Genomic DNA, 13,909 nt, shown 5'->3' with positions numbered 1-13,909 from the left:
CGAGAGCAGGGAGAGAAGTAGAGAGCTAATCAGAGGAAAGAGGGAACAGGTGGGAAGAGAATTAACGAGGAATTCAGGGGAGATGAGGAACAGCTGGAAGAGGAGAGAAAGGAAAGGGAAAGTAACATATAACGATCAGCAGAGGGCGACAGAGTAGAGGGAAAGAACAGAAACGAGACATACCATGACAAGACAAGACAAGACATAACAATATTAATGACTAATGTCTTTGAAGTCCATCCTGGATTAACTGCAGAAGTACACATATATGCATTGTCCTTTGTTAGTTGGCTGATGAAGGCTTTTTTTGGCAATTAAATGATGGTCAATATATTCCATTTCAAGAGTGTAGTCCATCAATAGACAAAGGTGATGCAGGCAGAGATCAATGAGGTGCATCGCAGTTCCACCAGCAAATAATTTCGGTAAGGTCCATCCTATATCCAAGGTTCAGGCAGTGACATATTTAGTATCCAATGTCTTACAGTTGGAGTTGGCATCAGTTCATCCTCTGAAGTCAAAAGACTGAAGTGATGTCTGGCTAGCACTGGCTGCAGTTTGTCGTTAGAACTCAGCGACAAATAGCAATGGAGTCCAACACCAAGCAGAAATGGAGCTGGATCTGTCTGGCTCTGAGAAATGGAAATGGAACAAATACATTTCACTGTATATATGCAAACATTTATGTATAATATGTGACCAAAATAAAGGCTTCTAATGGATCAGGAGGCAGAGCCGCTTGAGGAGTCGTCGTCTCTGGGGGAGGGGGCAACTGCTTAATGAGGAGTCTCTGGGGAGTGGGCAAAACAGAGTCATGGAAGACTCTGAGGACTGGGGGTCTAGGCAGTGTCGAAGGGTATGAGGTTCCTCCTGTCCGTGGTTTCGCAGGGGCGAAGGTCGAGCCGGTGATGTGGGGGAACCGGCTGATAAGAGGAATAAGGAGGAGGAAATCTCTTGATTGGAGACCGCGGAGGAGGAAGGGCAAGGGCATCCATTATGCTGGCTTGAAGGATGAAGGATAGACATCAGGGGACCCAGGGGGAGTAAGTCAAGTAAATATTTCTGAGGTGGAAGAATGCTGTTCTACAAACATTGGACATTTGATTTTCAAAGGACAGATTGGTATCAAATATAACACCTAAGTTCTTTGCTGTAGAAGAAGACTTAACAGTACATCCATAGAGAGTCAAATTATATTTTAGTAACTTATTTTGAGGTTTTGGTCCAATCATTAGTAACTCTGTTTTGTCGGAATTGAGTTGAAGGAAATTTCTGGCCATCCAATCATTTATTTAATTGATACACTCTGCTAATGTGGAGAATTGTGAATTTTGGTTGGCTTTAGAATAAATATAAAGTTGGGTATCATCGACATTACAGTGGAAACATATTCCATGATTCCTGATAATATCTCCCAGGGGAAGCAAGTATAAAGAGAAAAGCAGAGGCCCTAAAACTGATCCCTGTGAAACTCCATATTTAACATTTGTTTGATTGAACAATTCCTTGTTTACACATCTAAAGTGGTAATGGTCTGATAAATAGAAACTGAACCATGCTAATGGAAGTCCACCAATGCCAAAATAATTCTCCAGCCTATTCAAGAGGATGTTGTGATCTATCATGTTGAAGGCAGCACTAAGATCTAAAAGCACTTGAAGAGAAATGCAGCCCTGATCAGATGATAAGCGCCAGTCATTTGTAACTCTGATAAGTGCAGTCTCTGTGCTGTGATGGGGCCTTAATCCTGACTGAAATAGTTCATATATATATATATATATATATATATATATATATATATATATATATATATATACCATTTCTCTGTACAAATTAACATAGTTGGGAGGACACTACCTTTTTTAGTATTTTCTGCTAAATTGTAGATTTGAAATCAGTCTGTAATTAGCCAATTCTCCAGGATCAAGCTGTGGCTTCTTAATAAGTGGTTCTATGACTGCCATTTTAAAGTTTCTTCGGACATGTCCTAAGGATAGTAAGGAGTTTATAATATTAAGAATTTCATTAAGTAATAGATATTGTGCAGCGACAGAATATCTGGTTCAGTCGATGCTTTATTCCTAACCAATTTAGCCACAGTACGCTGAATAATCACCCAGATTTGTTGTGGTTATTTTCCACGTTCCTTAAAACAGAATCACCAATTATTAAGGCTCTTTCAAAATGATTCTCAGTCGGTGCATCACTGAGTGGGGAGAATCGATTGGAAACCCTAACAGGAAAGGCAGAAAGAGTGGTGTCGCTTTGCTGAGTGTAGGTGTGTTGCTCTGTTTTCCTTTGAGCGCTCAGCGCCACCTCTCCGGGGAGGAGACTTTACCTCAGCTCTCAATATTGCGCTGCTTGATTTTAATTATATTGTGTTTGTTTATGTATCGGTGATACATTTGGTATTGGATAGTGAGCATCATATCGTATGATACAATACGATACAATATTTTTTTACATCCCTATATATATATATATGATACAATTAGAAAAGATTAGTCGACCTTCGACAACGTCGACAATAAAACATTTTGATGCACACTCTGGCGCAGGGATGCTCTTCCTTCAGGCATGCTTGCTGCAGCTAGATTATAACGTGATGGCTCGCGATTTATTGAATTATAATATATGTCACTGTGCATTTCTTATCGTGAAGAAAATTGGCAATGCACAGCTTTATTAATACGAGAATTGAAGTCAACAGAAATGTGAGAGAGGGTAGCCTTTGCCGCATTACACACTGCAACAAAATTATTATTTTTTTTTTGGCTTGTTGTCCAGTATAAATATCTAAAACTCCTTTAAAACAATGTACATTTACTTTAGGAGCTATACTGCAGAAGAAAAAATTGTTATCTGAGAATTTTTAATATAATATAAAAAATACAAATATTTAAAATATCTAAAAATCCTTTAAAAAAACGATACATTTACCCGAGAAGCAGCCTATAAGATATTTAGACTTGCGTTTAGAGAATAGATTTTGAGTATAAGTATATTTTGTCTGTAATGCACCTGTAGAAGTATAACAAAGTGAAAAAATACACTTACTGTATATACAAAATACAATTGTATTTAAGATACATTCTCTTAAAGCAAGTCTAAATATCGTATATGTTGCTTCTCAAGTAAATGTATCTTGTTTTAAGGATTTTTAGACAATTTTAAATAGAAATGTGAGAAATGCTTGGTACAGGGGGCCTATGTAGTGGTTTTGCATAATCTGCCACTTGTGGTCAATACCAGGGATAGTGATAGCATATGGCTGAGATTGGGGTTGTGGAGTTGCAGATAGCATTTATATTAGAAGGTTTCTGCCTAAATTTTGAAACAGTGTTTAAGTCAGGAGTGCACTAATGATGCCTTAAATGCTTTATAGGTAGGTAGCTTACTACTGTTTACGTACTATGTTACTAAGTTTTAGAACAGAGCTACTATGTGGGTGGAATTGTTTAATTGGACAATTCTTCCCCTCTCCAAATGGAAATAAGAGGTTGAATCTCCAAGGGGGGCTGCACTCTGGAGTGGAACTGACTTTTTAATTTACATCTTTATTTCACAATTTCTCATCAATTCTCTTCACCCATAAGATAAATAATTGATTTAAGTAAGGGAGAGAAAAGAAGGGAGAAAATTAACTTTCATGCCACTATTTGGTTGTGGCCTTATCACATTTAAATTAGATATGAGGTCTGATATTCAGTTTCAGAGTTCCAGCAGTGTGACTTTATATATTTGTCTCCTGTGTGTACTAAAGCGTCGCCATGGCAGCTCATTATGTATTGCTTCTCTCCGCCAGTCTCACAGTTTGGCTGGACTGCACACAATTACCATTTAACTCAAAAAGGCTATTACTGTAACTCAGAATGCAATTTTCTGCAGTAAAAATTCCCAAACTCTCTCCCTGTTGGCTACTGCCTAAACTCTGTGTCTGATTCCTCAGCCAATTTGCTGTATTAGAGTCCTCATTGTCTTGCAGATGGACAATCTATGCGGCAATCATTGCATCAGTTTAGATGTGATTTACACAAGCTCTCCTAAAGTGATCCTTAGCTAGAAGCAGATTGTTCCCTATCGAGAGGTCTCTCCTATTGCGTAAGTAGCTTACGCTATGGGAAAACTCAGTTTCTCGAGAAATATTGAAGTCTTTATGTAAAACGCATCGCAGCTGCACAGCAGACAGTAATGAGCGAGGCAGCTCGGTCATTGGCTGTGCTGCGGCAACTTGCTCGAACCAATGACTGAGACAGTGGGGAGTGCGAATACTGAATTACCTCGACGATTGGCTAATCATAGCACAATCAGAGGGTCAGTTAACGACGCACAGATCTTGGATTATCAGCCATCTAGAATGCCTGGGTCTGAGAATCAATTTTGCAAAGAGCGTGCTATCCCCCAGCCAGAATATCTCTTTTCTGGGAATAGTGCTAGACTCAGTGCAGATGAGAGCGCGCCTCCGTCAAACGATTTCAAAGAATGCTCGGTCTCATGGCCTCGGCATCAGCTGTACTCCAGCTAGGATTGTTGCACATGCGTCCTCTCCAGCGCTGGCTCAAGAGCCGTGTCCCCACTCACGCGTGGCGCTCAGGCCACTTTTTGATCAGAGCGAATCACGGCTGTATAAAAGCCCTGACGCCCTGGAAAGCCGTCAACTGGTATCAAACCGGCGTGAGTCTGGGCGTAAATACGCAGAGAAAAATGATCACGACAGATGCCTCCAAAATAGGATGGGGGGCCCTTTACGAGGGCAGGCCTGTCTCCGGCTTTTGGTCAAACCCGCCTACATATAAACTTTCTGGAAATGAAAGCGGTCGCCTTGGCTCTCAGAGCCCTGCTTCCGTACCTGAAAAACGAACACGTCCTGGTCCGAACGGACAACATGACGGTAGTTTCGTATATAAATCGCCAGGGTGGACTCAGGTCGAGCTCCCTGCACTCTATGGCCAGGGAGCTCATCTTATGGTCACAGCACCACCTGCGCTCGCTGAGAGCAGCACATGTGCCAGGCACCCTGAACCAGGGAGCGGACATGCTGTCCAGAGACAAGGTTCTCCCAGGAGAATGGTCTCTCCACCCCTGACGGTTCAGTGGTTATGGCAAACCTTTGGCGAGGCAGAGGTCGACCTCTTCAGCCTCCAGGGAAAATGCGCACTGCCCCTTTTCTTCTCAAAGAGCACGGACGCTTCGCCCAAGTTTGGCCGAGCCGCCCCTTGTATGCTTTTCCCCGATCGCGATGCTACCTCAGGTCATCAGTCAGATCAGGGAAGTGAAATGTGCAGTGCTCCTGGTAGCCCCACTCTGGAAAAACCAGACGTGGTTTCCAGAACTGATGCAGATGATGCAATCTGCCCCATGGCCGATTCCGTTGAGGCTAGACCTCCTCAGGCAGGCCAACGGGATGATTCTTCATCCCCGCCCCGATCTGTGGGCCCTCCATGCATGGCCCCTCAACGGGTTCCCGAGAACCTCCCCAGTGGAGTTTTGAGAACCATCACTGAGGCGCGAGTGCCCTCTACGAGGCGCTTATATGCCCAAAAGTGGAAAGTGTTCAGTGACTGGTGTGATACCAAGAGCTTGAACCCCAAATCGTGCGAGATACCAAGTGTACTCGCCTTTTTTGCAAGAGCTGCTGGAGGCGGGCCGCACACCCTCCACGCTCAAAGTCTATGTGGCCTCCATAGCGGCGTCACACAATCCTGATAAAGGACGTTCATTAGGGAAAAGCGACCTAATCATTCGTTTCCTAAGAGGCTCTAGGAGGATGAACCCTCCTCGCCCCCCCCCCGGTGCCGATCTGGGACCTGGCCACGGTCCTGGACGCACTCAAGAGTGCCCCATTCGAACCTCTCCGAACCGTGCACCTTAAACAGCTCTCGCTCAAAACTGCGCTCTTGCTGGCGCTCGCCTCAGTCAAGAGAGTGGGCAACCTGCACACGCTGTCATCAAGCGCTGCTTGCCTGGAATTTGGACCTAACGACTGCAGAGTTGTCCTTAGGCCAAAGCACGGGTATATTCCTAAAGTGCTCTCCACACCCTTCAGATTACAGGTGATATCTCTGCCAGCTCTATCGTCCCCAGCAGACGAAAGCGACGCTAATTTACTCTGCCCGGTCAGGGCGCTCAGAGTATATTTGGAACGTTCTGCCCTGTTCAGACAGACGGAACAATTATTCGTATGCTTTGGCGGCCCCACTAAAGGTCTCGCAGTTTCAAAGCAAAGAGTATCACACTGGATAGTGGATGCTATAGCGCTGGCTTATGAAGCCAAGGGCCTTCAATGCCCCTTAGGCGTCAGAGCTCACTCTACGATGAGCATGGCCTCCTCGTGGCGTGGTCGAGTGGGATACCCATTGAAGATATTTGTGCGGCGGCAGGCTGGGCTTCACCTTCGACATTTATCAGGTTTTATAACCTACAGGTCCCCTCATTGCATTCCAACATTCTATCAGCCTGACTATAGAATGGACTGGAGTATGTATATGCTGAGCATTATCTCCTCCCTTATAGGTCCGTCTTTGACTGACTTAAAGGATTTTTTATGTATATCAGTACATAGAAAACTCAGTACATAAGATATGTGCTTGTTTTTGTACTATGAGCTCCCACCATGGACCACCTTGGAAGGCTCTATACTATCCCATTATGTAGCTCGCCGTTGGCCGGCTCGTGGAATAATCACTTTGCTTTAAGGCTCAGGCATCTGCTTCTGGCTTTATAGAGCGAAGTCAGCACGCACGGCGTTTTGCATGGTGTTCCCATAGCGTAAGCTACTTACGCAATAGGAGAGACCTCTCGATAGGGAACGACTCGGTTACTAACGTAACCTCGGTTCCCTGAGAGGAGGGAACGAGTATTGCGTAAGCTGCCGTGCTTGTGCTTGGTCAGTTCGCTTCAGTCGATTGAACCTAAAGAACTCTCATGACGGGGTGCCTAATATATAGCCTTAAGGTGCGTACACACTGCCAGCGACATCGCGCGCGACAGCGACTCAATACCATTCATTTTCAATGCGAGCACAGCGACTTCCGGCGACACGAGCTGTCGCGACCACTGGCGCTAGATGTGGGCGTGTCCAGCGACGCGACAAAGTTGAGAAAAGTTCAACTTTGGAGCGACTAACGGAAGCGACAGCCAATAGGAGAGAAGACGGGAGATCTCACGTGATCCTTTCTCTCTCTCTCAGCTCCTGCAGTAACGGAAAGGTGGATGAAAGGCTAATTTTTGCTGTTAGCAATTTTCCAGTGCTCTATATGTCTCTTCCCACGTACAAGGACATTTTTAAGAAAAATACTGCGTGGAAAGGTGTATCTGAGATCGCGGGGATTTTATGGACCCAGACAGACCGGCTTTTGCATTTTCACCGCAGATAAACAGCCGCTATGGCAAACAGCACGCCTTGTTTCTCATTCATCTTTGATATAAAGCATTTTATGTACTGATTCCATTTATATTTAGTCTTTTCCCTCCAAAATGTTTGTTTTTAGTGGCAAGAAAAGAGATTCGCTGTCAACAGCAAAAACCAGTAGTGGGAACACCCACTAGCGACTTCACCTCCAGCCACTGGCGATCTGCAGCGATAAAGTCGCTGGCAGTGTGTACGCACCTTTAGCCATGCTAATCTTGGCTGGCTCTGAGCGCACGGGCGCGAAGCGCGCACTCATTGGTCGCGCGTTCAGAGTCGCCCCGTCATTGGTTCGAGCAAGTTGCCGCAGCACAGCCAATGACCGAGCTGCCTCGCTCATTGCTGTCTGCTGTGCAGCTGCAATGCGTTTTACATAAAGACTTCAATATTTCTCGACAAACGGAGTTTTCCCATAGCGTAAGCTACTTACGCAATACTCGTTCCCTCCTCTCAGGGAACCGAGGTTACGTTAGTAACCGAGTCGTTTTCATTCAGGACTGGCTTATTTATGGCTCCCTAAAATGTTGTGTGCAGATCCATCCCCCAGTCAGTGTTGGTAAGAGGCCTGCAGCAGGATTTTGGTGTTTAAGCACCTAATGACACCCTGTGTTCTCTGAGCATGGTGGTGATTGGTCATTTGCGAACGAGCCGGCTCCAATAGCTACACAGTACAACATAGCAAGAAAACCGAGTTTGCATGAGTTTTAAAATGTTGAGTTATACTCCACTTTTGATTTCAAAGATGTTTACATGTTGACTGTAAAGATGTTGTCATGCAACGCAAAATTGGGGTAATGGGCAAAAATCTACCTGTTTTAATTCTTAAGCTGTTTACCTCACACCGATAAAATGATACAGCCGTTAAATACATTTACATGACCACACAAGATGTTGGCTTATTAAGCATAATCGGTATAAGATCGCGCAAGTAACCATACTCATTATTTTGTCCATTTATTTATTTATCTTATTTGTAGAGGTGGCAACTTTAGCATTTAAAATTAGCAATAACATTTAACCTAACTTAAACCAAAATGTAATGCATTGTGAAATGTTGTAAGAACATTTTGTCCCAGCTAGAAATGCAGTCCTGTTTACAGGGGCTCTGGGAATGCCTTTTATTTGCTGTTAGATTTGGCATGAAGATGCTCTCCAACTTTGATGCCAACGCCCAATCTTATCAGCCCTTTATCATCCTGCACGAAAATAGCTGTGATTTTTAAGACATAATTTTTTTTACTGCAAAACTGCAGCCTCCTCTGCCCCGTGCCATATTGATTTTCTGCTCTGGAAACCTGCTGTTTCCTCTCTCAGGTACGGCTGCGATCCCAGGACTATGATATCTACTTCTCAATACACAGCTGTATGAAGTATGAAGGCCAGCCAGAGCATAAACATGTGTGTCTGAGACACTAAGGCAATGTCTGCCCACTGAAAACTGCCCTGAACTTTCAAAAGGCATTAAATCCCAGCTAAAGTCTTCAAAATGGGAAATGAGAGATTTCTGGCTTGCTATTGGGCATCGTGAGGCTCTGGAATGGCTTAGTTCAGTCATAGAGATGCATGGCTACCCACTTTCCATGATATTTGTATTGTTAGAGTGTTTGCAAAGCCTCTTAGTAAAGAAAGTACTCTGATGTGTGCAGTGATGCGTTGTTCTTTTCTATTTCAAGTACAGTATGCATTTCATGTGATAGTGTAGGCGTGCTGAAATTGGGAGAAGATTACTTTCCTAGTAATGATACACATTGCTTCACATACTGGTTTACTGTTTAGGCATTTTATCATTTTGTGAAGTGCAAAATAACCATGGGTGAAACCTTAAAAATACTACAGCCCATTAGATTTCAAAGTTGTTATACAATGGTACTCAATCATTTGTGACTGTAAACAAAGGCTATACAGCTTATAAAATTCATACAATATGTTACAGTACTATTTTAATATTCAGTGGGCATTTTAATTTCTCTTATAGTCTCTATATGCTGGAGTGATTAACTGTATAACCACAAGGGCAATAGTGGATTTTTCTTGATGATAACATCTAAAAATAATCTCCACCAACCAACATTACACACAGGCAGTTAATAAGAACATAAATTTCCTGTTTCGGCATAGACTGCATTATGCAGTGATTTTTTAAACAAAAGCAGATTAAAATATAGACCCTGAAATGTATCTAGCTTTATAATTTACATCAATGCTTGGATCCAACTGTGCTTTAAGTTAATTGTCATCTACATGTGTCTATCTTATACAATTTTTGGATGCAACATATTTTACATAAGATGCAACATAAAATCTGTTATTACTTCATCCTGGACAAACCCCCAATTATGTTGCAGCTTCAACCTAGATGGGGTCCTAATTTTAAGACTTCAGGTTGAGGCTATAACATAACTAAGGGCTCATCAGGGATGGAGAAGCTGCCACTTTGTATCCCATCTTAATATGCAGAGAAAACTACAAGTCGTTTGTAGGTTGATTTCACCCCAAAGTGTAACACTGTGGCTCTGTGGAGCTTTCAAACATTCCTCTGTTTGTTTAAGGGGCCTGTTCAGCCCAATACAGCAACATTGGCTCAACCCAGTGAGGGGCAAGACTATATTTTTGTACAACCAATGGAAGGCAGGGGATTTTTTTGGAATCTGTTTAAAAAACAGTGATTATTTTTACAATTTTGTTTGCAGAAATGACATATTTCAGCTTTAAACTTGAAGTCTTGTCACTAGTGGTTAAATTGCATCAGTCCCACGCTATCTTCTGCTTTTGTGCCTCTTTTAGGGAGAGCCAGTCTGCATGGCAAAGCTTCTCTGCAGATCGACCAGGTTCGCTCGGAAGACCAGGGCTGGTACGAGTGCAGGGTACTCATGCTGGAACAGCAGTACGACACCTTCCATAATGGCAGCTGGGTTCATCTCACAGTCAACGGTAAATAAGTCACCTCACAGTCAGTGGTGACCCTCGATGATGGTGACCCATGCCACTATCGCACCACAAAATTTTCATAATTACATGTTTTGGATGTAATATGATGCTAAGGGCACCTCACATATACAAATCTACATTTATTGCTTTCTGCTTTTCTCTATTAAAAAAATGGATAGAAGAAACATTTCTTCGATTGGTCATGGATAGTGGTTGATGGAAATGGGTTTTTCTGTGGCTGATCTTAATGTGTTGAGAGAAGTGTTATAATGTAAAAAAATATATAATAATTATAATACAAGTAAATAAATAAATAAATAAATAATATATATACACACGTTTGAATACAATTTGTACCAGGCCCAAGAATTTCTAACTACAGCCCTGTATATGTATGTATACAGTGTGTATATATATATATATATATATATATATATATATATATATATATATATATATATATATATATATATATATACACTGTATATACACACACACACCATGGTCTGTCTGAATACTCGATTTTGATTGGCTGGAATACGTGTGTTAAAACCGCTTAATGCACAGGTAGTTCCAGTCATTTTTAATCACCATTCTATATTAATGCGCCTACTCTACTGTGCTACGTAATGAGACATTTTGAGAGTTGTATGCCTCTGTTCAAACAATCTCTGGACACGAATGTAGTCTCAGAGCCGGAATTAACCATCACATCACAAAACAACATCATCAAGTCTTGCAGTGCCATCTTTAAATCAACTGTGAAACTCTACAGGAAAAAGAAAATGGACAAAAAATTATAGAACTCCCACAAAATTATAGAACTACAAATTATTTTACTTGATTTGACTTTTATTTAGTTTTTTCTACTTTGGCAACAACATCTCAGTGTTTTCTCTTTGCACTCAAACAAACAAATGATAGCCAGTGCTGAATCATTTTACTAATCAGAAATTAGAATAATTAATTCTAATTAAAGTATTGGCCAGTATCGTCTAATCAATGCCAACCATGTTTAAATAAAATCTAGCATTATAAATTCTGAATCTATGTACTGATTACCCTTGTCCCATGTCTGCCAACCGTGTTGAGTTATCCAAACACCATCTGCAGCCTGAAACTGAACTTTTGATCAGAATTGTTGGAGTGAATGCACTTGACTGCATTGGAAAGTTATAGGATGCTCCCTTGCTCTCTAATTAGTGGATGACTTAACCTCCAGTGTGTTGTATGACTTCTCTGATCTCAGAACAGTTTGAAATGTACCTTATTTTCATCCTAACTTCATGTATAGCCTTTTAAAGCAGCATTTTACAGCTTTTGGATGCACCCATTGATTCTGAATGTGATAATGCACAGTGGATATAGGATTTCTGTTTGCTGTTTCACGATAAATCACTGACATTTTTAAAATGGCAGATCGATTAGACTAGAGACTCTAATCTTTTGATTCAAACAGGTTTCAATATAAAAACTTAATGAGGTTTCTTACCAGTTTGGTTGGCGTTCCGCCCAAAGACAAACTTCAGTGAGATCAGTGCCAGTTTGTTTTGTCACATGACTCGGTGCGTTGAAACCTTTAATGACAGCCCAGAATGGCCTGAACTGAGATCAGTCAGGTTGAATGAAAGTAAATTCTGCATAGCGTATTCCGAAGCCAAAACACATTGTAACCCTAGGGAGCGGGGTCACACAAGGTTAAAGAATTTAAAATATCCTTTATTGTGGTATTGTGAGGTGTTTGAATCTTTTTGTCTTTTCTGTTTTTTTCTTTGTTTTGCAGCTTTGTCAGTAAGTAGCTCTTTATTTCTGCTCTGAGGTGCTGGGCGTGGCTTTTCATGAGGTGGTTTCTGCTTTTATATATTTTCAGATGTGTGTTTGCTAGTATGTGTATGTGTGTACAGTATTATCAATGTTATCAGCTTACTTCAGGAGTGGCCGAAATTAATTTGTCCTTGTTCTCTCTAGTGCTTGCTTTCACTCTCACTTTGGTGTCCTGTCTCTCCCCCTCCCTGTCATATTTAATGGATGTCTGTTTTTGGGGGTGGAGTAGGTCTAATAGTGGCTTGATTTCATATTCATTTCTAATATCAGCTGTGAATCAGATCTGTGAGGAGCAGAGGAGGAAGTAATACTTTCTCACCACTCATGTCTTACTGCTGCTATTCACACAGTGAGTAATACTTGTGGTAGACCCAACAAAACCCAGCCCTTATCCTGCAGCTGCATAAATGAGCAATGCACTCCCTCATGGCCCTCGTCTAGGTCTGCCACCATTGTGTCAAGCAGAAAATGTTATTGCCATCTCCCTCGTTACATGCCGCACCACGGCTCTGGAGGTACTTTATTTGGTTATTATACAAGCAAGTTGTTCCTGCCTTCTAATCTGATTGGTCAAGCTGGTTTCCAAGAGTGCTGATATTTCTATGTAAGATGCTTCAGGCTATGTCCACACTAATACATTTTTGTTTAAAAACGCATAATTTTCTCTACATTTTGGCCTTCCATCCACATTAACACTGCATTTTTGACAGCATCAAACTGAGCTTTTTGAAAATGCTGTTCCAAGTGGATACATTCGAAAAAGCCGTCTTCATGTTATAGTGTGGACAAGGAAAATGGAGACATTTGAAAACGACGACGTATTTGTTGTCAAGTGACGCAGTCATGTGATCCCTTCAAGTTCAAACCAAAGCATTCAAGATAGCGGTCCATGTTGTAGCAGCGTTGTTGTGCCTGATATCCACTTTGATAGCATTTTTAAAGATAAATGTTACTTTGTACAACCATGGCATTGCATTCCTTCAAAGGCGACAGGAAGTTTACTCGAAATTGGGTCCGGCGGCGGAACACTGGTATAATTGAGGTTTAGAACATACATGGAACAGCGAGTTTTCCACATGCGCAGTAAGGGGACTTAAGCATTTTAATAAGTTTCAGTGTGGACGAGTAACTTTTCAAAAAAGTCTGAAGATGCCATTTTATCCGGATTAATGTATATGTATCCTCAGTATTTGTATCTTGTCTGTTTGAATGTTTGGTACTGCTTTGGCTTGTTTGCAAATATTTTCTTTAATGGAGCAAAAATAAACAAAATAGCTGAAAAATAGACAGACATATTGTGTCTGAAATGTAAGTTGTGAGTCAAGTAATGAGGTGAAATAGATTTTCTAGATTTGTTATACAGTTTGCATGCTTAAATCCTTTTAGAGCATTTGTGTCTTTAAATTAATTCACTTTAAAACACCACCACCATTGCCATACACATTCAGATGGACATCTTTGCCTGTTCAATGAAAACAACAGGTAAACACAGGTTGTCACAGTTATTCACTGTACTGTTCTGTGGACTCTTATTATGATATGGGTTTTGTGTCATCTTTAGTTCCCCTGGACTACACTTCACATAATGAATTTCCCTCATCACTGTCATCTGTTCCCAATCCACCTCACCTGTTCTCCATTCCCTCATCAGCACCTTTGTGTATAAATACCCTCCAGATTTATTTTTTACTTGTTAGTTCTTGTACTGTTTTGTTATGTTTCTCTTCTAAACTTGTTTTCTTTGCTTTT

At 41.5% G+C, this 13,909-nt stretch overlaps 1 protein-coding gene across 6 annotated transcripts in view; it reads left to right on the top strand.

Moving 5' to 3' along the window:
• Positions 1 to 13,909, top strand: part of LOC127632010 (protein turtle homolog B-like) — a 122,632-nt gene that overhangs the window by 37,260 nt on the left and 71,463 nt on the right. For all 6 annotated transcript variants that reach the window (XR_007969038.1, XR_007969039.1, XM_052110462.1 and 3 more), the window contains exon 3: positions 10,193 to 10,339. Coding sequence is in view for 4 of the 6 variants with exons in the window: in XM_052110462.1 (XP_051966422.1) it covers positions 10,193 to 10,339 (147 nt within the window). In the remaining 2 variants the exon portion in view is untranslated. The remainder of the gene's footprint in view (positions 1 to 10,192; positions 10,340 to 13,909) is intronic.

Source organism: Xyrauchen texanus, chromosome 38 (assembly GCF_025860055.1).
Source record: "Xyrauchen texanus isolate HMW12.3.18 chromosome 38, RBS_HiC_50CHRs, whole genome shotgun sequence".
Classification (NCBI taxonomy): Eukaryota; Metazoa; Chordata; class Actinopteri; order Cypriniformes; family Catostomidae; genus Xyrauchen; species Xyrauchen texanus.
Note: the sequence above shows the minus strand (reverse complement) of the source record. Positions and strands in the feature narration are given on the sequence as shown.